Source organism: Apostichopus japonicus, chromosome 17 (genome assembly GCF_037975245.1).
Source record: "Apostichopus japonicus isolate 1M-3 chromosome 17, ASM3797524v1, whole genome shotgun sequence".
Lineage (NCBI taxonomy): Eukaryota > Metazoa > Echinodermata > Holothuroidea > Aspidochirotida > Stichopodidae > Apostichopus > Apostichopus japonicus.
The window spans coordinates 5,177,144-5,202,978 of NC_092577.1; the positions used below are offsets into that span (position 1 = coordinate 5,177,144).

Genomic DNA, 25,835 nt, shown 5'->3' on the forward strand with positions numbered 1-25,835 from the left:
ATGTGCCTTGAAGACTTTCAGTCATCGGCGAAAGGTTCTTTTTTTTGTGCTACCAACACAAGTATACATGTTGAAGTCCTTCAACCTTCACTAGGCTTATATTTCCAAAATACGAAGTAAATAATGACGACTCGGATTTGTTAAAAGGATAAATTATGTCTTTTCCAGTTCGGAATGACTAAAGAGTTTGAGGGAGAGGGGAAGGGGAGGTGGAGGAGAAGGCGCCGAATGTTTAATCGATTTCTTTTAATTTATCTTTTAAGCTGATTGTCCCTACTGTTTATACCAGTATGATTTTTTACACAGCAATTTATGAAAGTTGCAGTGGCAAAGGAACCAATAACGATCAGTGCGCATGCGTTATAACTGGCGGAGACGATCACTGTGCAGTAACTGGAAGTAAGTCGATTCATAAAGCACTATGTTGTCTTGTCATTATTACGGTCGTATAATGAATATACTTAACTACATTCCAGCATAAGGACAAGACGGTGGAGGAGGGTGGCGTGGGGTGAGGGGAGAGTGGGGGGGGAGGGGTTCAAAGGCCTCCATCCCAGGTTTATGTTTTGATTTCTGACATACCGACGTAACATGATTTCTGACTATCTGCACCATTTTGTAGAATCAAAAAGGGGCATGAAAAGTCAATGTTCAACACAAGAGAATGTTTCTATTACGTGTGGGGATCGGGAGGGGGGATGGGGGAGGGAGTGTCGAAGGGGAATAATGTCATTATATGGACGACTCGTGAGCCACCTGTAGCTCTTACTGTTTTAAATTAATCTGAAAAACCACGCGCTTATAGCTGTAGCGCTGAAATGCTGTGACTCTTATTAAAATCCAGTTACGGTCGCACCCCACCATAACAAATACTTGTACCGGTATAAGTTGACTCCGACTCACATTAACATAATAATTACAGTCGGTCATTGTAGCTATGATAAATAACAACTGTGACAATTTAGAACTGCCCATACAATCTATCCAATCAAATCCGACAAACCTCTTCAACTCACATGGCGCATATAACATAGCGAATAGTTGTATCCCCATGGAGTAAAGTTATAGTTTGGAAGTGTCCAAATTTTTAATCACTAACCTAATATCTCCTATCTGTGGTATATAGATAATGGGTTTACACCTATCACGTTGCCTACGGACAACACTGGATTATCATACACTTGTGATACGGGAATCGTCCGAATTCAATTGGACTACACTTCAACAGCATCTAGCGCCATTTTGAGTACAAACTCTTATTTTATGGACACACTTTCACCACCACAAGAGTGTCGGTGGGACATTACTGGCCCCGAGGATTCTCAATTGGCGATAATCTTTCGCGGTTTTAATCTTCTACGAAGCGAAGATAGGTTCAGCCTAAAGTACGGCGACGGGCGAGGTGCAGAAGAGTTTCTCCGGTACTCTTCTGACGTCACAGACATACCAGTGACCCGAGCAGGACAAACTATTTCTATTCTTGACACTCCGATAACATTCGATTCTAATCTAGTCAAGATTAATTATAAATCGGGCGATTCTACTGTCTTCACAACGAACAAGGGAGCACTTTTCGAAGTTAGGTTGCTGGGTGTAGGTGAGTGTATAATTGGTCATCACGTGCTTGGTGAGTAATTAAGGAAATAAGGTCAGTAAAAAAGAAAGAAAAAAAAAAGGAAAAATGAAGAAGTATATTCACTTGGGAGTGATTGGAGTTAGGCCACGTTACAACACTGCTTATAATATTATGAAAGTGAAGATTTTGAATATCTTTTGCAACGAGTCCTGTATAGGTATAGGCTTATAGTGATCTATATGTATCAAATAGAAATGAATATGATATTATGAAATAAAATGAAATAAATGAAATAAATGAAATAAATGAAATAAATGAAATAAATGAAATAAATGAAATAAATGAAATAAATGAAATCAAATGAAATAAATGAAATAAATGAAATAAATGAAATAAATGAAATAAATGAAATAAATGAAATAAATGAAATAAATGAAATAAATGAAATAAATGAAATAAATGAAATCAATGAAATCAATGAAATCAATGAAATAAATGAAATCAATGAAATCAATGAAATCAATGAAATCAATGAAATCAATGAAATCAATGAAATAAATGAAATAAATGAAATAAATGAAATAAATGAAATAAATGAAATAAATGAAATAAATGAAATCAATGAAATCAATGAAATAAATGAAATAAATGAAATAAATGAAATAAATGAAATAAATGAAATAAATGAAATAAATGAAATCAATGAAATCAATGAAATAAATGAAATAAATGAAATAAATGAAATCAATGAAATCAATGAAATCAATGAAATCAATGAAATAAATGAAATAAATGAAATAAATGAAATAAATGAAATAAATGAAATAAATGAAATAAATGAAATAAATGAAATAAATGAAATAAATGAAATAAATGAAATAAATGAAATAAATGAAATAAATGAAATAAATGAAATCAATGAAATCAATGAAATCAATGAAATAAATGAAATCAATGAAATCAATGAAATAAATGAAATCAATGAAATCAATGAAATAAATGAAATAAATGAAATAAATGAAATAAATGAAATAAATGAAATAAATGAAATAAATGAAATAAATGAAATAAATGAAATAAATGAAATAAATGAAATAAAGGTAATTATGATTTTCACAGAGTCTCATGTCAAATGGATATTCTGTGGGCTAAAGATGATTGGCTGACAACATTGCTGAAAATTTTCTGAATCTTGAGGCGTTAAATCATTATCATGATAGCATTTTTTTATCGCAATATGAATATATTTTTATGAATTTCTCAACTGTTGTCAATTGCATCTGGCAACAGTAGGATGGATGGCGTCGTCGGAGAACTTCAGCTGCAAATGTATTTGTTTTTCTTCATAATTGGTCCATCATTAGTCCACAGACGAAAATAATATTTCTTAGCTATAAATCATGGTAATTTTCGAGAAAAAATTCCACAAAGTACAAAGAACTTTGACATATCAACAAACTTTCCTATTGTATCATGTTTCACGGCAATTTGCAGTAAAAATTAAATTGCAGTAATTACTGTGCCACCTGTAACACATGTTACCGTGTTACGAACACAGCGCAGTAGTTACTGATGCACGGTTGTGGAACATGAGCATGTACTTACTGTACTAGCTAAGAGTATTGGTCGCCAGACGACATCAATAGACCACACCCCCTTTGTGTGATCCGACTTTCTGGAGGGAGTTGAGGGTTTAGCCAGTCAAAGTACAACTTACATTAAATCAACTATATCTCGAGTTAGGGTTAAGAGATCGCGCTGGTGCATGAGGTATCTTTCTTTCTCTTCAATATGAGTTTCACACTGTTTGTCACCAGAAAACGTTTTAAACTGTTATCCCAACAGGTACGTGTTCCTCACCTTGTTTGAACGGTGGCCAATGCCAGGCGTCTTGCTCGTGTACTTCAGGTTACCAAGGGGAATTCTGTGAACAGAGTGAGATTTTTCTTGCCGTTACCCATTTTATCATTCAAACCTTGTGTTTTCATTTTAATATTGAATAAAAAACGTCATGTTACACAATTGAGTAGACCCAATGTAGACTGTTTTGTTTTTTGGTAAAATATATAATGTATTAGACTAAATAGTCCAGCCACTTTCATGAATGAGCCTCAGATGTTTAAATGGTCATTTTTCCAAACTTAAAAGTGGCATAGACAACAGAACGTGGACTGCTAGCAGTACTTTGTAATTATCTAAAGAAAAATATTTCAACAGAAATTTTGTGCATTATGCAATAACCTTTAACACTGGCGAACCCTATAGGATTTCTCGTAAGAGAGGGCAAACTTTGCTACCGAAACATCTTATGCATCAATGTTCACCATACAATGTAAATTATAATACAATGTAAAAAATGTAATTTTTCAGTAATGACTGTTTCATCATTTTATGTTTAAACCATTTAACAATCTTATTTCTTGCACTTACCATTTACCATATCATTAGTTTAATCTTAATAAGAACTGTTTTTTGATGTACGCCTATTTATAAATATTTTATATTTACACTGGTTTAAAATAAATCGAAATCGAAATGTTGCCGGTGCTCGAATCGTGGCGAATGTTTCCTCCGTGCTTATTATACTTTTGTTGCCGCGGGTCAGTACGTTCCTGTCAATTAGCTGTCGGATTCGTATAATATCGCACGGTTATCTTATTTTAATTTTGCTGCTGCTGTTTTTTCCCTTCTTCTTCTTGTTTTCCACAGCGATTCCGCCTGATTATACCTGCGTTGTCAAAAACTTCTACACCGAACCGAACTCACCATACACTACCTCCGTTTACGCCATAGCCGGGAAAAACATATTTAACGCAAATGAATTTGACTTCGAAATTGATCCAAAGCTGAAATCGGATTCAAAAATAGTGTCTCATTCTTATGGTAAAGAGCTGATTCTACCAGGAAGTAGTTGTAGTAGGTACAATAAGCAAGACACTTGCCGATTTTCGGGTTTAGTCTCTTGCTTGTTCTACAGCAATGATTTTGTAGTTCCTGAGACTATACCTAGTTTCGTCGCTACTAAATCGAGTAAGTATACCTATTACCTACCGTTTATATTAATCTGTATGATATCAAAAACTGACAGCAATTCTTTTACATACAAGATGATAGGACAAACACTACGGGTTTGACTTGTATCAGTCAAGGCAGGTGAATGAAGAATATGTATGTAGGGTGATGGGTGAGGACGGTCGAGGGGGGGGGGGCGGGATCGGGGGGGGGGTAGGTTGTGGGGGGGGTTGGCTATCGTATTCAGTGATGGAAAATAACGATCGGTATCATAAGGGGTAAATTCAAAGGGACCACAAATGGCCCATGTATGGGAGTGACTTAAGAGTCTACTCCGCACATTCGATTGAATATATCGTTTATATAGTTTGGAACCAACATGGCTTCAATAATGACTCTCTTTAGTCGTGACCATGCATATTAGTTGCTCAATACGGCCGCAACTATACAATCTCTCCATTGACTAACACTCTTAATTCATAATTTTACAAGCTTCCCTATTCCTAAAGCATAGAAGGTTTCAACCGACATTACCCTGTATATCCACCACATGATAGCTCAGGCCTTGGTCTGTCATGTCACGTGCAAATGTCCATATCTTGCCCGTTTGGATTTTGAGCTATAGAAGAGGAGCAAGTTTAGCATATACGGATCGCCAACCCGTCCAACGCATGCATGCTAGCTCCGATTTATGTCCACATTTAACCCCCCCCCCCCGGCCGAAAAAAAATGCTTTAAATATCCTCGATGTCCTTCCATTTCACACTGTTTCACATACACAGTAAAAACAATGTGTAAAAGTTCACGGGGTATAAAAGTGAGGGGTAAAGAGTTTACACAACGCTGAGTAAAACATGTATATCAGGCGACCCAAAGACTGGTGTAATGATTTACAAATGCGTATTGTGTAAAAAAAGGACCAGTTTGCCCCACTCTACCGGTAAAACAAAATACCGGTGTAATTTGTTACACTGCACTTGGTAAAATACATTCATGTTACAACTGTGATGTGTAAACACGCTTTCATACCGCGCCGCTGCTTGCAGAACGACAACACCATGGAAGCCAAAAGTTCGATAGTCGTTTCACAATTCCTAGAAAACATCGGCCTAGAGGAATTGAAGCCACAATTCGAAGGTAGGATGATGTATTTCGGGCATTAGTACTAACCTTTTATGCGGAAAGAATAGTATTTGAATAAGTCTTGAACTACAATTTCACCGTTGAATGCTGAACGAAAACTGTTTTAAACGGCATATTCGCCTAGGCCTCACTCTTGTTTAACGTTAGGACTAAATGTTAGTGTAAGGTCGAACGTTAGGCTAAGCTATCTCTAAAAGTAAGCGCCAAGGCTGCATATTATTATATAGCCTTCGTTACTCTCTAGATCCTCTTTTCATGCTCATAGAGACTAGGTAGTGCACATCACCATCCTGTTCGTACTAAAGATATTACTCACGTATGAGAGTAACTTAGGTTACGTCTAACGTTGGCCGACGTACGTTGAACCACCCTACCGTTGGTTTATGTTTTAGGCCCAAGTCAATTCTACATTTATATAGTGATAGGTATCCTTAACCAACACTACAATGTAAGCAAGCGATACAGCCTAGGCTAAAATTACCAGTTGAATATTACTTATATATAAGGCCAGGGAATAACTCAACATGACTAGCATAGCCATTAAAATAAACCTCACTATGATCCTGCAGTAGTCAACAAAGCCCCTGGCTCTCATATGTTAGGGACAAATGGGAAACAAGGAAAAAGGGGCAGTTTGAAATTTCAACGCTTTGGTAGCAGTGATGAAAATAGTAAGCTTTGCAATCATAATGGCGTATGTGTGTGCTTGTGCTGCCAAGCTTGTAAACACAGTATTTCAAGAAGGGAATTTTGGACTTCACATGTTTGGTGTGTACGTGACCACATTAGGGACAAGAAGCGCATTGATTTTTGGGGAGGTCAATTTTCATTTGGGGTGACCAGGGGTAGAATTGTGTAAACTACTAAACCTCATATCTCAAGAAGGGAAACTTGGAATGATCTCATATTGTACTTATGTAGGTGTACTACATTGAGTAGAAGAATCCTCTTGTCTTTGGTAGAGATCAACGGTAATTTTGGGTCCACACAGGTCAAATTGTGTAAACACCATATCTGTATGCTGAGTATAAGAGGTGTCCATTTTGGTCATCAAATGTGAATATTGTTTGTCACATCTCAATGCTTTTTACAGTACTACTCAGATTGAAGTGTATTGTTCATTCTTGCTATAGCCTCCAGTATATCACATTGCTATAAGATTATTCAAGTAACATCATCGAACCCACATTGTAGTTTTGAGTTCTGGTTTGCCATCAATTCATCATACAGCACAGTGCACATATACAGTTAAGGAATCTGTTTTCGTAATTGAAGTAGGTGTAGCGATCATGTCAAAATAAAATATTGATGCATCAGATTTGGAAGCAGAGTATCATTGATATTATTGACAGTTTTAGGAGAAAGTATCTGAGATATAGATTTTATTATGAAAGTATTAACCTTGGTCCCATATAAAGTCGTAACCTTGATAAATTATTGAAGTTAAATAACATTGCAGAGCAAAATCAAAAGTTAATAAAGAAAATTTGTATCTAGGTTTGGTCGGGGGATTCAACACAATTATGCTGCCCCACATAAAGTCAAAGCCAGCTAGGTGCACAACTTTCACTTGCTGAAAACATGAGGGCATGGGGTGGGGGGGGGGGCTACATTCTAACTAAGAACTTGGTCCATGGTGACTTAATAAAAAAATGATGTTAGTGTTTAACCTTTGAAAGCAGTTGACTTTTACTTGAAGAAAATAAGTTATGTTAATGAGTGGACTAAGCAGTAAGCACATAAATATCTTTGCATTTTGTTTTTATTTCACAATTAAATGTTTTCATTCTCTGGTTGTTCTTTATGCCTAGAATAATATGTGATGATTGCAATATCCATGAATGTTCATTTCCTAATGTGCAACATGTCCTTTGTCATTACTGTTATTAAGCTTTGTAACAGTGTTATTTGGAAAATATTTTTCCTCAAATTTCCACAGCTCACAGGATTGATGATGAAGCATTTGAGCTACTGGATGATGAGAGTATAACACAGATAATCCCCAAACTCGGTCTTCGTTTAGTGTTTAAACATCACTTCAACCTAAGGTGCAACTCTCTTGTGAGTTTCATTTGAGTACTATGTATTCTTGTTATAAGTGCTTGAAGCAGTTTAAAGATATTCAGCTGCTATGGAAACATCTCAGTTTGCAACATGGAATAAACACAAAATCTAGAACTAAAATTATATGTAGCCAGTTGACTTGTAAAAAGATTTATTATAATGGATATACATACAAAAGGCACTTATTGGCCGAACACGCATTATTGGCAAATCCACGTGAAATTGAGCAAGAAGAACCAGGTCCGGCAGTTGAGCAAATTCCTGTTATTCCTGATGAACATGATATGCAACAAGTACAGGATATTAATGGTGAAGAAAACGATATTAGTGATGTAGAAGTAGATAACCCTAAAACACATGTACAAATTACACAGGAAGTGGAAAGTGCTGCTGCATTGTATGTTGCTAGTCTAAAGAATACAACATTACCCTCTTCAACAGTGCAAAACATTCTGGACACATCTCGTCAGTTTATTAGAAAAATATTAGATACATTAGGAGAGGTACTAGATCCCATATTACAGGATGTAGCAAATAATGTAATGCCATGTGATGAAAAAGTTGAGTGCTTTAAATTAGTTATGAATGTTGTGAAAGATCCATTTAGTTCCACTGGTCTTTTGACGCAGTATCAGCAAAGGCAATATGTAATTCATACAGGGGCAATGATAGTACCAAAGCAAATTTTACTTGGCAAAATATATAAAGAAAAGTTAAATAGATCCACCGGGAGGACTGAGCAAAAAGAAACAGAAGAAACATTTCAATATATACCAATAGCTGAAAATCTAAGGCTGCTTTTACAACAGCCAGGATATATGGCAAACATTTTATTGGCAAAACAGGACTGTGGAGAAGAAAATATTATACAAACATACCAGGATAGTAGTTATTTTAAAGATTTGGATAACCAAGGTATGAATATTGATTTGTTGCTGTACAATGATGATTTTGAAACTGCAAATCCATTGGGATCAAAAAAGGGGAATCAAAAGGTTTTGGGTGTATATATGTCAGTGATATCTTTACCTAGAAAATACCAATCAAAGTTGGAAAATATACTGCTAGTTGCAGTGGCAAAATCTGCTTTTGTTTCCAAGTATGGCATCAATGCCATTCTTAACCCTATCATACATGATCTTGAACATTTTTATACAAATGGGTTACAGATAAACGTCCCAGGTGAGTTTGTGGGACAAATAAGACCAAGGTTATTTCAGGCTGTGGGTGATAATCTCAGCTTAAATACAACATTAGGATTTGCCAGTAGCTTCTCAGCAAATTACTTTTGCAGATTTTGCAAAGTACACAAAAATCATACACACAGACAGGTTGTGGAAAATGAGGATTTACTTCGTACACAGGAAAACATTGAAGATGACATTCAAAGACGTAATGTTTCAGAAACTGGTCTAAATAGATCTTCTACTCTGAATGATCTTAGTTACTTTCACGTAGCCTACAATGCTTCTCCTGACATCATGCATGACTTCTTGGAGGGAATTGTACCCATAGAACTCAAACTCATTCTTCATGAATTCATCATAATGCAAAATTATTTTACTCTGAATGATCTCAATGCAAGAATTCAAGCATTTAGTTATGGTTTCACAGAACAGTCTAACAAACCTAGTCCAATTCTTGCATCTCACCTTGTTAAGCCATTTGGAGCAAGTGGCCAAAATGCTTCGCAAATGCATTGCCTTGCTGTTTACATTCCAATTATGATAGGTGACAAAGTCCCTAGAGACTCCCAATTTTGGGAATTGTATCTTCTTTTGCTAGAAATTTACAAACTAGTATCTGCACCAAGTATAAGCATAGATGGGACATTTTACCTGAAATCCAAAATAAAAGAACATCATGAATTATTTCTCAGACTGTTTCCTGAACATCACCTCATACCCAAGCACCACCATCTTGTGCATTATCCCCGGTCAATTCGTAAACTCGGTCCCCTTTCCCAATTCTCAAACTTTCGACACGAAGCTAAGCACAAGCGATTAAAGAAGTGGGCAAAATTGTGTAACAATTATAAGAACATTGCTAAGACATTAGCCATTAAGCATCAGGAAGCACAAGCCTACAGCATGTTGATTAAAGAGGATATTGACAGCAAAGCAATAGAAGTTCATGACCAAAATATTGTTGAAGTGTCTTCACTGGAAAATGATGACAGAATATGTAACCTGCTCCATTGTACCCCTGAAACTACCTTTGTTGTATGTGGAATGGTTGAAGTTTATGGTTACAATTACAGGCCGAACATGATGTTGCTTTCTCAGTGGATTGAACTGCCTGCCTTTGTTATGATACAACAAATTATTCAAATTGGATCACGGCTGCACTTTCTTGTGCAACCATGGACAACGCTTGAATTTGAAAACCACTTTCAGGCCTACATAGTGTCAAATGATCTTGCAAGACCTTTACAATTGAAAGAGCCTGATGACATATGTGATTACAGACCAGTACATGTTTTACAAAGTTACTGTACCTCAGACAAAAGGTTCTACATACCTACTCGCTATGAGCTGGCATAACCTGCAGCAAGTTGTTCAACTATGCTTATGGTAGGACCTTAGTATTAAACAGTAAAAAAACTAACTTTCAGTTTTATTGTTGCAATTTAGATATGATTGTATGTTACTATACATTTACCACAATTAGAAATTAAAAGCTAAGAGAAATGTCCAGAGCAAAGAGGATAGTAGTTTCCTTGCATTTGAAGATGTTAGTTACATAAGCAGTTTAGCTGTTATACAGTAATTTGATTTTGCTCCATTCTTATAGGGTGATAGAAACGTGGTATAAATAATTTAAAAGAATTTTCTGGAGATCAAAGCTGACTTCTTTAAATATGCAGTAAATTTTCTGTACTAGTTGGTGAAATCTGTATCCTGATCACATGCTTATTAATAAAGATATGGATTTTTCAGTTATGTAAAGTTCATATTTAATCTCCAACAGCAAATTTTACATACATCCCCAGAAATTTGTGATTATTTGAAGCCACATACCTTACCACCAATCAAGCTGAATAATCAAGCAGACATCTCAGGCTTATAGCTACTGTAATTTGTGTATTTAAACTACTGTGCTCTACCTCTATAATTTTTGTGTAAATTTTAAGGTTGTTGGCAGACAAAGGTTCCCAAAACTTGCAGTGCCACTGCTGGATTGATTGACTCTTACATAGGGAATAATATTTCAGTATGTGGTCGATGGGATATCTTTTTTATCTTTAGGGTAAAGTGGGTATTAGTAAGTGCGTTTTTAAATTTGGCAATAAAGACATATAAGGCTAGAGATACAAATGATCTGAGCTTGTTCAGATATAAAAAGAATATCATTGTCATTTTGTTAAAGTTAAAAGTGGTCACCCCATGCTAAATATCTCATGTTTTGTTTCTCATTATCTTTGAAAACAGTTGCCAATGGACCCAGTAGTTAACTCTCAACTTAAGGGACTTGATACAAGTTCATCAGACTCCCTTCCATCTACTATATTGCTTGAGCCCTGGGGGGAGGAGGATATCCTACAATCACCCCAAAGTGCCTCAAGTCTATCATTTTCTGATGACTCAACTGAATTACCACCCTTAAAAAGACAGAAGTTTGTGCTACCAGCTTCCTCAACTTTAAGTACTGCTGCAACAACACCATCAGCTGCTCCTTTGACCTTAACACAACCACCATCAGCACCTACCTGCAATGTACCATGTTCCTCAACACCCTTACAAGGAAATCCATCTCCAGAGTCTGCTTCGCTACCACCTTTCCAAAAAGCAAGATTTGTAAGTAATTTATGTCATTGTGTTTTCATTTGTTTTTCAGTAAGTGCACTGTATGTATTTGTGTATGCATGCATGCATATTTGTGATCATGAGGCTTCTAACACAATATATCAATAACCATATACTGTATTTATATTCTACTTTGGTATGTGTTGGTTATTGGTGGTAATAATCCCTTTTCATTTTGCTGTAGTGTCATGAATGTTAATGAGTGGGTACAGCCTAACTTGGATTATCTTTCCATGTTCACACTATTTCTGAATTTCATATCAATGTTTGCATCTGGTTAAAGAGTTTTATTCAGACCACCACTATTCCTATGTTATGGGCGTGATTGTAAACAAAAAATTTACCTTATCAGTCAGTGATGAAAACTATTAACAATATAGAATGAGAATGCTTGGTAATTATATTCTTTTCTTCTTATAGGATGTCCCGGAAATCTTGAAACTGAAACCTCAAGGCTGTGGGGTCATCAAAGCTATCAATAGGAACCACACACTGAGTAGCACAAATAAAAAGTACATTGCTAACATGTGTACATCTCATTTGATTGATCTGTGTGGATACAGGTAAGCTTATAAGTAGCTACTACTGCATGATTAACTCAGGCAAGTTTTCTTTTTGTCATACTACTTACAAAGATCCATCATGGTTAGAAAACACACAAAACATTACACCATGATCCCACACTGCCTTTGAGGTATGGGGATCTGAGGTACTGTATATATTTATTTGCTCTTGGGAATCATTCAAAACTTTGATTGCCCATATTTGAAATATTTGGCAACAAGCCATTGATTTGAACCATAACTTTGTAGTACAGTATCTCTGCCATTTCCTTACTTTATAATTAATTGCCACCTTTAAAGCTATTTTGTTCTAGAGAATAGTAGAGCGTAAACCGTTAACCTATGCTATCATGACGGCATGTGTTGGTATGTGTGTGCCTGTTTATAGCAGCATTTTTGCGTTTGGTAGCCATTTTTCACCCTTTTGACATGTCCATCAAGTTTTTTACATACATCAATCACAAAACAGTAAACTAAGATATTAGTCAAGTTTTCCCCTGCCAACAGTGTTAATTGGCAAGTAATTAAGGACTTCTACAGATAACGAGTAGAGCGTCTTCCGACAAATTCCTCATTTCAAATTAAATCGCATACAGTTCCCCCACACCCACTAGATTGAATTAAACCAAAGCGAATAGCTAACATGTTTAGTTTTGAGCCGTTGCTAAAAATACTGTAGATTCAAAAAGTTGTGTTGGTACCACTGCCATAGACAGTGTACACTAGTGAAGAATTGTGATGCATTACGTATTGTTCAATGACATTGACAGAGTTTACATATTCTACGGGCAGTGTATATTGCGATTCTTACAGGAAATATCTTCGAGAGCAAAAATGTTAAAAGTTGGGTAAATTTTTAGACTTTTACTCCAACATTTGAAGTTAGATTTTTATAGATAAGCTAGTTATGTATGTCGTTACGGCATCGTGGAGTCCACAGGGTTGAGGAAATCATAGAAAGGAAGCAAAATGCTGCTTTAAGCCTATTTTGACCGATGTCATATACAAGAAGAAATCATGTCATCAATTGCCGAGTCAAGAGAGCGGTTATTTAACATAAAAGTACTTGTCAAACAAAGAACAGACAAGTTTGTATCTGTGACCTTATGCTTGTTAACAGAATAGTTTAATATAATCTCGTAAATTTATGTTGTGCTGATGATATATTTCACACTTATGCTTTACCTCCCACCTTACTAGCCCTAGCTCTGCCATGAAAGAGGCGATGGCACAGGCAATAGTGACAGCATTTCCTTGCCTGAAAGATCCAGAGGGTAAAGGATATGTGAGTATTTCAGTGTGGTCAAAATATGGCTTTTCAAATTTTGGGATCTTTTAAGACTTCCACATCAAAGACCTCCAACAATTGATTTAATTTTGTACCCTTTGGTACATTTCACTGCTTCAATTCGTTTTGGGTGCGATGTTGTAGGTATAGAGTGCATTTTGGTGCATGTGAGCAAGTTAATTGCTGAACCAATGTTAGACCAATGTCATGATACGTCATTGATATTTCATATGTGGACAGGGTTGAAAGCTAAATCACTAAAGAAAGCTTGTCAAAACTGTGTCTTAGAATCGGTATGTTGAATTATTGTCATTTATACCCAGTAATTTCTTTATCTTCAAACAATCTGTATCTTTCTCATTCGTTTGCCAGTGCATTTCAAATTCAAAATTGATGTTGAATGGTTTGCCACCAAACTTGTGGTTTTAATGCAGAGGCCTAATCCTCTCACATGCCACTGGTTTCTTAGAAACTTAAATTGCCGCCAAGTCAAATTATCTTACAATGTAATGTTTTAAATCCCACTGTATTACAGCTTTATTATACATACGGTACTTTTTCATTTACTGGTCTTGCAACAGTTATGACTATAAAATTAAAAGTGAAAGGAAGTTATCAGAAGTGGGTTGAAGTATCCCATACCTCTTCATTAGTTTCCCCAGTGATCCAGTTGTTATGTCTTATGTCTCCCAAAATGTATATTCAACCAATTATATTGTCAGTTACATTGTCAGTATAAGCTAATATAATGAATTCTTTATATGTCATAGGAAACATGGTATATTAAAGGATCAAGAAAAAGATCTGCTAAAGGAGCATTGGAGGACCATTTGAGATACAGAAGACGTAAGGAGAAAGTTGATGATGAAAGCACAGTGGCCCATACTTTAAATGATCATAAAGATCCAGATGAAGAAGTAGAAGGACCAACTGCAACCTATGGTGGTATGACCGATTGTTCTTTATTAATGTTACCAAGGAAAAAAAAAGTATAATATCAATCAATAACTTGTGTTATTGTCTGTTCCTATTTTCACTATGTCTTGACATCCTGCCATTTTGTAGTTTGACCATATCGATTATGCCATTAATATTTGTGAGATGAACATGAAGCATGAAGATATGATGTACATGCTCCTTTTTTTGTAGAGAATTTTTTTCTCGCTTCAACCATGATAGATATGTTTTATTATCGTTTGACTCTTTTCCATAAAAAATATGGGTTTGATATCTATGCATGTTTGCAGAAGTCATGCATACAGCCAATTTTTCGTGTCTTATACATGACACAAGGCTGACAAACTGATTGGAGTGGAGGTCTAACATTATATTGGATATACACTAAACTTGCACTTCATGTGTTTAGCCTAGTTCAAAGATTTGAATGAATCAAGGCTTTTTTCACATAATAAATAAGCTTAAAACTGATAGATCATATTTCATATTTCGATATTAAATGGATATAAACTAATAAGGAAATTCACCAACAGTAAAGAAAAATAGGTACGACTTATTAAACTATTCCACCAGACAATCTCTATTAATTTGTTTGGATAACAAGTTAAGCCCATACCTGGAAAGTACTTTAAGCATGGAGCTATTGTTGGCCATCCTTTTTTGTCCAATTAAAGGAATTAACCTTAAATCACTTATCAACAAGCTCTTTCATTCTCTGACATATTTCATTGAGGGCAGATGTGGAAAAAATGCAAGCCTTGACAGAATGGCTGAAACACAATAATGGACCAGCAATGAAAGTCCGGACTACAATGAAGGAAACTACCTGGTACAGGAGAAAATTTATCAAGCCCAACAAGAAAAATGAAAAAGTGCCAAATGTAGCTGAAATCTTGGAAAAGTTTCCACACCTTACTGAAAGAGGAATGGTAAGTGTGTTCTGAAATTACATTTTTTTGGCCATTGAGAAGATTTTGAGTTTGTCATGTCTTTTCTTTTAACATGAAGAGACAATTCAAATTTAAAAAAAAATAACACTTCCATTTGAAAAGAAATAATCGGTACCACTGTCATTGGCCTATGCAATAAATATGTTTGTGATAAACAACGCCTCAAAACAGGAATGCATGTAGTGGCTAATTGCTATTATTGTATATTGACACTTGTGGTATTTGTTTTACTTTTTAACTGTTTTTCTTTTAATACAGATTGAACAGGACTATGAGGAATTGTTTGGTGCAAAGGGTAACATGTTGTATCAGAAATGGCCTGTAGTATCTGCATTCATTTTGTCCTATGCAAATAGTATGTGCCCCAAATGGAAAACGATTCTAGAAGTACATTTGTCAAAGGAGCAAGATTTTACCCAGGGTAGGTATTCTATTCACTTTTTAACGTTGCATGGTAATTGAAGCAATGGCATTTTCTATTATTAAAAGACATAGTTTTACAACACAATTTTCAGTGGAAAGGTACATACACTAATGTTCTCTGTTTATGCATGGCCCAAACTCGATACAGGTGTGTCACTACATGTTAAAGTGTGCCTTTAAGTTGCAACATTATACATACTGTAGATCACAAAGTGCACAACTTTCCTATGAAAGTTGAGACAAACTGGTTTCCTTACAACAAACTGGTTCCAGTTTCCCAAAGTTTTTAGCAGGTTCTGCAACAACATAGTAGGTATGTGGCTATCAGTAAGTTTGTTATTATATAGTTTTATTAAGGATTTGTAGGGATAATGTCATCATAAATTGATTATCAGTGTAATTGTGGATAAGCTCCGGTAATAGTTCACCTTATCTTCTCAACCCAGTGCTCAGAGGATAATGAGGCATGTGTGTAATGTATTTTACGTGTTTTACGTCCGCCAGTTCACCCAGCAAACCCAAACATTACCCATTTACTCAACATCAGAAGAGTTGGAAGCAACTTGTCGAACACAACCGAATATAAGCCACGGCAAGACTTGCTGCAAAGACATATCACTCACATTCCTGCAGAATTGTCCCAAACACTCAGTGCATGATGATGAGTGATAGAGAGTCCAAGAACATGTCCACGGCAAATGCATCTGTGATGAGAACTTATGTGGGATCATACGAAATAAAGTAACGATATGTATACAGTTATTTTCCTTTTACGTTACAGATGAACGGATGTGTTTGGCATTTTGTATCTTGCCATTGCTATTTGAAGGAAGGAAGAGTGCAAAAGGAGGGCGAGCTTCCAGCAAGGAAACAATGGACTGTTTTATAGATTTTCAGAAGGTAATAATATCATTGTACAACACAGGTTCGATTCCTTGCTGCACACGGAATATTATATGTGTTCAGATCCATGTGCATATGTACGTGTACTGTGTATGCATGAGTGAGTGTGTGATGCTTGACTTTTTTACGTGATAACTCAACAATGGGTGATCGCTCTTTGTTACTTCAGGTCTTATTGTGTATGGTGTTCATCGATCTCATCGTAAATATCAGTTAAGGTATTGGGTCAGAGGTCAAAATATTTAAATAACAATGATTCTGCACCCAAAGGTCACATTATATCCATACTTTGTATGATCTTTTTGGTTATCATGTTTGTCAATGTTATTGTGACATTATTCTGAGTGGTGGGCCTCATTTCAGAAGATGGCATGATATATCATTACCATGCTAGTAGATGGCCCGTACTAACTTGTAAACAATTGTTTTTGGTGAACATAGCATTGATGTTGTCACAGATTTAGGTCAATATATAAATGTTGCAATATTACTCAAGTAATGGTTCTGATGCCACAGGCAATCATCAAAGGTATTACTGTACTACAGTATAATTGCCCTGACTGCATTTATGCTCATAGTGATCAGTTCCACTAAATAAAGTTAAATAGACTGTTGACCCTGGAGCACCTGCATGGTTGTCAAATGGGGTGGGTGCGGAATATGCCTCTTCCTCAAAAGGTAATACCATCACAAAAATGAACTAGTAGTAACCATGGGTGAGGGTTGCATAGGGATACCCTCTTTTAAGGGAAAATTCCTGATAGTTTCAGTGCCCCTTTGACTCTACACCCCACATAACTCGCCCATTGTCAGAACATGGCAATGTTACTGCAATATACTACCAAAATAATTTGCCCTGGTTTTGGCCAGAACTAACATATCATTTCCATGGTACCTCCAGACTTTGATAATTTATTATACCAGGTATCTTCATAGGACTGGGAAAGAAAATATTAAATAAGGGGTTAATCAACGGTCTAGCGTGCGTTACTCACAGGATTAATGCACGATCGGGGGATAATGCAAGCGATGCACGAGGGCGGAGCCCGAGTGCATCCAGCGATAGCATTAACCCCCGTTCATTCATACACTACCATTTGTGTGGGGGAAAAATCATAAAACAAAACATTTTTAGTTACATATAACCAAAGATTTATTAAAGTGATGCCCCGTAATTTTACCGTGCGTTACTCACAGGATTAACCACGGTCAGCTGACCTGAATGGACCAATAGGATTTAGGAATCTTTACTAAGTATGAATGAATAATATTTCAAATCCTTTTTTGGTGTCAAGACAAGTATGACCTGTGTGTTGTAAAAGTTCCCCCTGAAGAAACCTGTTTCTTTTTTACTAGCATTGGTCAGATATGCTTAAAACCACACAACTGGAAGGTTACCTATACATATTTCTCAGATTGTGGTCAATATATATAAATTTTAGATTATAACTTGTCTTTTCAGGAGGGTGTAAACTTAGAGCAATACTTGACTCAATTTGATGGACGTACACAGCCATTCGTTTTGATCTTGGGAGGCACCTACTGCCAGCCACAGCAGCTCTTCGTCATCATTGAGCGAAAGGCAATGGTAGTAGACACACTCATTGCAGCAATTGACCTCTGCTACAAGGCTTACCAGGTTTTAGACCTCTGCTATCCACCTCAGGCTATGGGGGTATGGAATGCTTTAGACACTCTCATTTATGATATTAAAGTACCTATTGAACCAGGGTCTATCAGGGCATTCAGGGCATACTATCATTTCAAGTCAAGTATGTAAGACCTGCTGTCAGCAACATGGCATTATTTTCATCATGGTTAACAAGTAATCTGCTCCAGCAGCTCTTCGTCATCATTGAGGAGAAGGCACTGGAAGTGGGCCCTCTCTTTGTATCCATTTGCCTGTGCTATGTAAAGCTAAACAGATGTTAGACCTCTAGCTTCTATTAACTTCAGGTTACAAGGGTATGTAAAACTTTAGACAGTTTAACAAAGATGTGATGATTTTAGTTTGTTCCTATATAGATATTTTCTGGTGTTTTCCAAGTTGTGTTGTGTTCTTTCTATTATATGTTATCATTGCTTACAGGTGATTTTACAGGGCTTTAGTTCTCCAGCATGTTTTATTGAAGAACTGTGCACAACATATAAGCGATGATTTTAATTTCATCTCACATAAATATTTGTCTGGTGTTTTCAAACTTGTGTTGTATTCTTTCTGTTATATGTTATCTTTGTGTGTGAAATATCACTGCTAAAAGGTGATTTTACAGGGCTTTAGTTCTCCAGCCTGTTCTATTGAACAACTGTGATAACATATAAGTGATGATTTTACTTTCATTCCATATAGATAATTTTCTGGTGTTTTTATACTTGTGTCGAGTTCTTTCTGTTATATGTTAGATTTTTGTGAAATATCACAGATTATAGGTGATTTTACAGGGCTTGAGGTCTCCAGTATGGTTTATTCAACACCTGTGAAAGCATATATGGGATGGTTAAGTTTTTTGGTAACATTTGTTGATGTAAAATATGTTAGATCTTTTAGAAATGTAACAGCTTAGTAAAGTTGAGTTTCATAGGGTTTTAGGCATCTAGCATGGTTATCCAACACATAGTAATTATACACTTTACATTATTTCTACGTAATACTGCCTGAACGTTGGAAAACTTTCTGAATAACTCGTTGATGAGGTCAACGTTTAGGCACAAACAACTTGAAAAATGTAGATTTTGTTGGCTATATAATTGCTATGTGAGATTGATATCCAGGAAATACCCAGGAATAAAATATCAAGGACAAGGATTTAAAAGTCATGTGTATGTTTTAACTGCTTGATATGTAGCTAATCTTGTCTTTTACCTAACTTTGAGTTTAAATTATTTGCAAGCCCATAGCCAGTGGGGTCATGAAAAAGCCCCCCCCCCCCACACACACACACCAACCTGATTATAAAAACAATTAAGAAAAAGAATAGTACATTTCATTATGCAATGGCTCCCCTGCAAAAATATTTTAGCCTACTATGAACAATATTATTAACCTGTATATGTGGCTGCATTGCTGCTAATACTGTAATGGTATTCACTTCTATGATTTTCATGTTCTGTTCTATGCAAGAGAGAAAATTCATTTTTCCTGATAAGCTGAAAGTTATTTACAGAAGTCTTAATAAATTTTATCAGTTCATTTTGATGTTACAAGTGTTTTATTTTCTTGCACTGAGACCATAGGCTTCCTTGCCATAGATCAATGTTTGTTCCCATGTTTGGTCATATATACTAAAGTCTTAAAATTATCGCAACCTTACTTAACACGCAAGCATATGCAAGTATGGAAGTTATATCAAATTGTTCAAAGGGATATGTTTTTGACACGATTTTGAAACATTTACAGTATATATAAAATTATATTATTTACACAAGTGTGTGTGTAAAAGTAACCCCATAAGGGGTGCTTATATTACACAACTGTTTTGTAAAAAAAAGGAACCCCGAAAGGTGTGCAAATATTACACAACTGTTTTGCAAAAAAACTACACAACTGTGGGGTAAAACCAGTGCCCTGCTTGACATGGGTAAAATTTACACAAAATGGGGTACAAAAGGGAACATGGTCATTGTTGTGCAAATTTTACACAATGCTAGTTTGGTAAAATAATTTACACATTGTGTGGTAAAATATTACCCCAACAGTAAGGTAAAACTTTGCCAAAGCATTAATGTGTAAAGTTTACACATCTGTTGACCATGTTCCCATTTTACACCATAGAGGTGTTCCATTTTACCCCATGTTGAGCAATTATTTTTAAGTGTGTACAGGAAGAACAATATCATGATAATAATATATTTGTCACATTCAGGCGCTAATTGATTTTTGTTTGTTTTGATATCTGATATATTGTTTTTAGAATTAATTAGTCCCGTAGGACGGTTTACCAATACGGTTAGTGTTGGTGAGGACGCCACGTTTTCAGTCTATCTGATGGAAGATGTATCACACTCTATCAAATGGAAACTCAATGGAAAACCCCAGCACCGATGGGATGGTAAGGCCACTGTGACTATTAAAAACGTCGTACGTGATGATGCGGGAATCTACGAAGCATTTCTACCAGGGAGGAAATCAGCAGAGAACATTGATATCGTGAGATACAGACTGATCGTACGGGGTAAGCGACATCATATCATCAGTTTATCTCACTATACATTCATAAGGCCTTGAAGAATCGCCCCAAACCGCGTGCGGCAAACTGAAAAGTGACGTTTTGTTCTTGTCGCTACGAAATGCAGACAGTAATGAAACGTGATACCTTAATTGTTATCTTTACCTGGACCTGAGATGTCCATCGCTGTATCGTCTGTACACTGTGTTGTGGGTATTGACCGCAGCTGTATTTACTGACTGTACACTATAGTGTCTAATTACCGACGGTAGCAAGCTGTGTGTGTATTTGCTGTGATCGATGGTGGTGTCTAACACTTCTGTTACACCTCATTCGAAACTAGGTCAGATTACCGGCATAAGACGTTATTTGTGTGCGCGAGTCTTCACACCCTTTAAGCCGGCAGCACACTGCTCAGACTGAACGAGAGAGCCAAGTTGTAAACGTGGTGACATGTGCCCGACCTGACTGCGGGCCTGCGCACAGGCTGAGACACCGAGGCGAGGACCTACTCGTTGTCGCGAGAGGTTCTAATTTCGTACGAGGCGACAGTTGCGCTTTTCCATTCTAAGGCCCAGCACCCGGCGTAGGTTTGATCATGTAGCGGGTAGCAATTTATATGCTAAACTGTCCTTCTTTTTATCTACATGTGTTCAAAGAATATGTCCAACAGTCCAATGGCTGTATTCATGCATGAGGCATCCTGTGATCGCAGAACACAATGTAACAGTGTTTCAATCACCACTCAAAAAAAGGAATACTGCAATTACCTCCAAGGATGTTATTTCTTTGTTATCTGTTACAGAGTGTTCCGATGGCATGTACGGGCCACCGTCGTGTATGTCAGCTTGCCCAATTTGTAAAAACGGCGGGAGTTGCCATGACATTTACGGTACTTGCGTATGTCCCCCTGCATACGGTGGAGAAACCTGTGAAGAACGTAAGTAGCGGGAGTCCAGAAAGGGTGGGGTTGCGGGTGGGGGGGGGGGTGGGGGTTGGGAGTGGAGGTTTACATGATCCCCAACCACCATCGTCAGTCGAGGCAAGTGGTGTACATCCATCGAGGGAAAAATTTGACCATATCTGCGGTTTTATAAAAGCCCTATTTAACCTCTCACTGCTACACACACACAATATAAATCAAGGGTACTTATCAGCACAACTTTGCATTTAGATGTGATTGAAGACCTTATTAATAGTTAATAGAATGCAAACGTTGACGCCTACGGTTTCCTTCCTGATAGGGGTAGTACCTCCGACTTCCGGTTAAATGGGAGTTGCCTTCAACCAACCAAGACCCATCCCCTCGTTCATGAAATCCTTCATCTGCCTCTAGCCCTTCCAAAAAAAGTTCACCCTTAACCTAAATCGGTCTTGGTAAATTTGTAGATCCACCGCTACCCCCCCCCCCCCTCCACCTTTGAAATCCTGTTGCCCTACATGAAGTTGGCTTCTACATCTCCAGGACCAAACTGATCCTTTCAAAACGATAGAGCCGACAGTCAACTTTACTATCAAATAAACAAAACTCAAAATCCCACAATTTTTTTTCAAACATAAGACTTAAAACTCAGATTTGTATTTGAATTGACAGTCCTGAATCAAGATACGATCGGCAGAAACAGTAGTCTTACCTGTCCAGGCGTTGCGATAGCCTATGCTGGTTGTAAGAATATCCTCTTCTGCCTACCAGATCCTGCAGGATGTATGTGCATGCCAGGGTGGAATGGAGCTGCTTGTGACAAACGTAAGACTATACTTTTACTTTTTTTTATTCTGTTAAATTTAAAAAAGGAGAGGAAATGATGTGTAGATCCTACCGGAAGTGGGGGGGGGCAGGAGGAGGGGTGAATAATAACGATCAGTCTTGTCATGAAACCTGTCCTTATTTTCTTCACTATTGTATTTCAACATGTTTGTCATTTTGCAAATCTATCAAACCTCCTCACCGAAGACGTCCGCGGTGACATTAAGTTCTTGGTACATGTCCTAACACACACAAAACTAACTCTGTGTTACCACAGTATATGGACATTACACTAATACTTCGATACTGAAGTTCTTGGTCCCCTAACGCACACAGAACTAACTCTGTGTTACCACAGTATATGGACATTACACTAATACTTTGATACTGAAGTATATTGAAGTTCTTGGTGTCCTAACGCACACAAAACTTACTCTGTGTCACCACAGTATATGGACATTACACTAATACTTCGATACTGAAGTTCTTGGTATCCTAACACACACAAAACTAACTATGTGTTACCACAGTATATGGACATTACACTAATACTTCGATACTGAAGTTCTTGGTATCCTAACGCACACAGAACTAACTCTGTGTTACCACAGTATATGGACAAACACTAATACTTCGATACTGCATTAAACTGAAGTTCTTTTCATATTTATTCATGAATTGTATCCTTTTATAATTTTGTGATAAAAAAGTGCTCTTTGTAATGTATCCTTTGTTTTTATTAAGAATATTTGTTTTAAGAAATAAGGATAATAGAAAATGCCCTTTTGTTGAAAATTAAAAAAAAAAGGAAGAAATAAAAATAGTGGCACTGTTGAAAACAATCAAATATTCGAACTTCTATAGAGCGGAATATCCACAAGAGAATCACTTTGTCGATTTGGTCTTGATGTGATTTGCGGTTTGCTCCAGCATATGAAACTACCATGTCCCACTGGGCTCGAACGTTTGTGCTCACTTCCCCCCAACCAACCCCCACCCTTCCCCCACACACACACTCGCGAGTTAACCCACTCCTGCCGCCTATACACATTTATGGCCGTGTAAACATGCCCTTTGGAACTATAATAAACTTTTTTTGCGTAATTGACGCAATTATTTAAATATTAAGGATGTGTGTGGATTTATTTTTTGCGTAAGATCAATCGATTCCTTTAAATTTTCTTCTTTATGTAGAATGTGAGCCGTTAAAGTTCGGTCTGGACTGCCAGTTTGATTGTCACTGTAATGGTGGAGCCCAGTGTGACGTAGCCACGGGGGCGTGTCCTAATGGATGTGACGGTTCCTTCACAGGGCCCAATTGTCAAGATTGAGGTGTCACGTGCCACTTACCAGTGTTGGTACCAGCGGGTCCTAAAATATAGGGGCCTTTTATTATTTTTTTTAAAATAAAGATAAAATATTCTCGTTACTGAAAGGAAAACCAGAAGTAATTCGTTGTCTGCAACTCAGACACTCCATTACATTTTCTTCTGAGATAAGCAAAACTAGATACTTATCAGGCGCGTAGCCGTAGCCAAGGGTGCTTCGCCCCCCCCCCCTTTAGCAATTTTTCTTATATTTTTTTATATCGCTAGTAATTTCAAATAAAAAAAAGGTTAGATGAAACTTACAAGGCCTTGGAAGTGCCATTTCCAGCGATCTGGGAGGCATTTTCGGCTAAACTGTTCTTGCACTGTTCTTCGCGCCAACTCACGGTGGCGTATACGCTTAGATAGTTTGCCTACAGGTTTCACCCCTTCCTTCCAGTGGCGGAGCTAGGGGTATTGGTCAAGGGGGCGAGAATGGTCTGTAGGGGCGCTTCCGGCACTATCTAAGCGGAGCGCCACCACGGGTTGGCGCGAAGCGTACCGAATTTTTTTAGTAAAGATACTCCCTAGATCGCCGGAAATGACCCTTTCCTTGCCTACTAATTTGCAGATAAATGAAGAATAAATAGGTGTCGTCGCCAACAAAATGTGACATGTCCATAAGTAGATGAAAGCGCAATAAAAAAGTCAATAATCGCGAATAATGAAAACTTGGTAAAAAGCCGAAAAGGGCGCCAGCAGTCCATTTGAGTCCGTCAGGGGGGGGGGGGGGCATCCGCCCCTCTGACTGTATGGACGCTCCGCCACTGCTTCCTTCTGTGATCAAAGTAAAAGCCGTAAATCAATTTCGAGTTCATTTATCGTGGTTAAGAAATTCTGAATATACATATTACGATTGTATATTAAATAATAATAATAATAATAATAATAATAATAATAATAATAATAATAATAATAATAATAATAATAATAATAATAATAATAATAATAATAATCAGTAATAATAATAATAATAATAATAATAATAATAATAATAATAATAATAATAATAATAATAATAATAATAATAATAATAATAATAATAATCAGTAATAATAATAATAATAATAATAATAATAATAATAATAATAATAATAATAATAATAATCAGTAATAATAATATTTTTTTTTTTTTCCTCCATTTATTGATAAGTTCAGTCAAATTAACAGACTTCATATTTTCATACTATACATGCTTCAGATTAAATAAACGTCATAACAAAATAACAGTTGTTCTAATAAACAGCACAATTGATCGAACGAGATTAATGGAAAAGAGAATCACATGTCCTAAAGGCTTGTTTAAGCTGCATAAAGTTAACCTTACTTTTACTACGATATCGATGTTGTGTGTACTTTTTTACACTTATTGTAAACTTAAATTTATAGAAGAAATCCTCTACAACAGGAATACATTTATTCAATTTACATTGAAAGATGAAATGCTTCATATATAAAATAAGAAAATTGTATGGGTGAGCTACATCAACACCGAAACCAAGAAGGATATCCTTCTTGGAGAAGAAGAATTGCTTATTTAATAACATAGCCTCAACCCCTAAAATAAAGGTGGATGTCACACTACACTTCCAGAACAGATGTTCTATACTTTCAATATGCGTATCGCAAAAGGTACAGTTTGGAGAGTCGGATTTTCCGATAGTATGAAGAAGTTTATTGGTCCCAATTATTCTATGTAAAACTCTAAACTGAAAATATTGGATTTTTGATTCGGAAACTGTAGCCCAAGGAATACTGTAGAATCTATTCCAATCTTCAGTCGTCAAGTTGTTGAACACATTAGCCCATTTACGGCTGGCGGTAGGTATCTGAGCGACTTTATCTAAATATCGGGAATAAACACACTGGG

General features: G+C 36.5%; 3 protein-coding genes across 4 annotated transcripts; all 3 read left to right on the forward strand.

Moving 5' to 3' along the window:
* The first annotated feature begins 74 nt into the window (after positions 1 to 74).
* LOC139954634 (uncharacterized) lies at positions 75 to 24,857 on the forward strand. Its single transcript, XM_071954526.1, has 8 exons — positions 75 to 399; positions 1,127 to 1,597; positions 3,422 to 3,511; positions 4,286 to 4,606; positions 20,597 to 20,857; positions 21,657 to 21,791; positions 22,446 to 22,598; positions 23,793 to 24,857. Exons 1-8 carry the CDS (start codon positions 291 to 293, stop codon positions 23,927 to 23,929), a joined length of 1,677 nt encoding a protein of 558 aa, XP_071810627.1. The 5' UTR covers positions 75 to 290; the 3' UTR covers positions 23,930 to 24,857.
* On the forward strand, positions 5,369 to 19,875 carry LOC139985217 (uncharacterized). Of its 2 annotated transcripts, XM_071999481.1 has the most exons (10): positions 5,369 to 5,725; positions 7,671 to 7,792; positions 11,227 to 11,592; positions 12,022 to 12,164; positions 13,365 to 13,449; positions 14,223 to 14,397; positions 15,148 to 15,338; positions 15,618 to 15,780; positions 16,564 to 16,682; positions 18,148 to 19,875. In XM_071999481.1, exons 1-10 carry the CDS (start codon positions 5,596 to 5,598, stop codon positions 18,463 to 18,465), a joined length of 1,812 nt encoding a protein of 603 aa, XP_071855582.1. In that variant the 5' UTR covers positions 5,369 to 5,595; the 3' UTR covers positions 18,466 to 19,875. The 2 variants fall into 2 exon arrangements, with proteins under 2 accessions (XP_071855582.1, XP_071855583.1); XM_071999482.1 differs by lacking the exon at positions 7,671 to 7,792.
* Positions 7,801 to 11,218, forward strand: LOC139985216 (uncharacterized). The gene has a single exon (XM_071999479.1). It carries the CDS (start codon positions 7,813 to 7,815, stop codon positions 10,336 to 10,338), a length of 2,526 nt encoding a protein of 841 aa, XP_071855580.1. The 5' UTR covers positions 7,801 to 7,812; the 3' UTR covers positions 10,339 to 11,218.
* Positions 24,858 to 25,835: the final 978 nt, after the last annotated feature.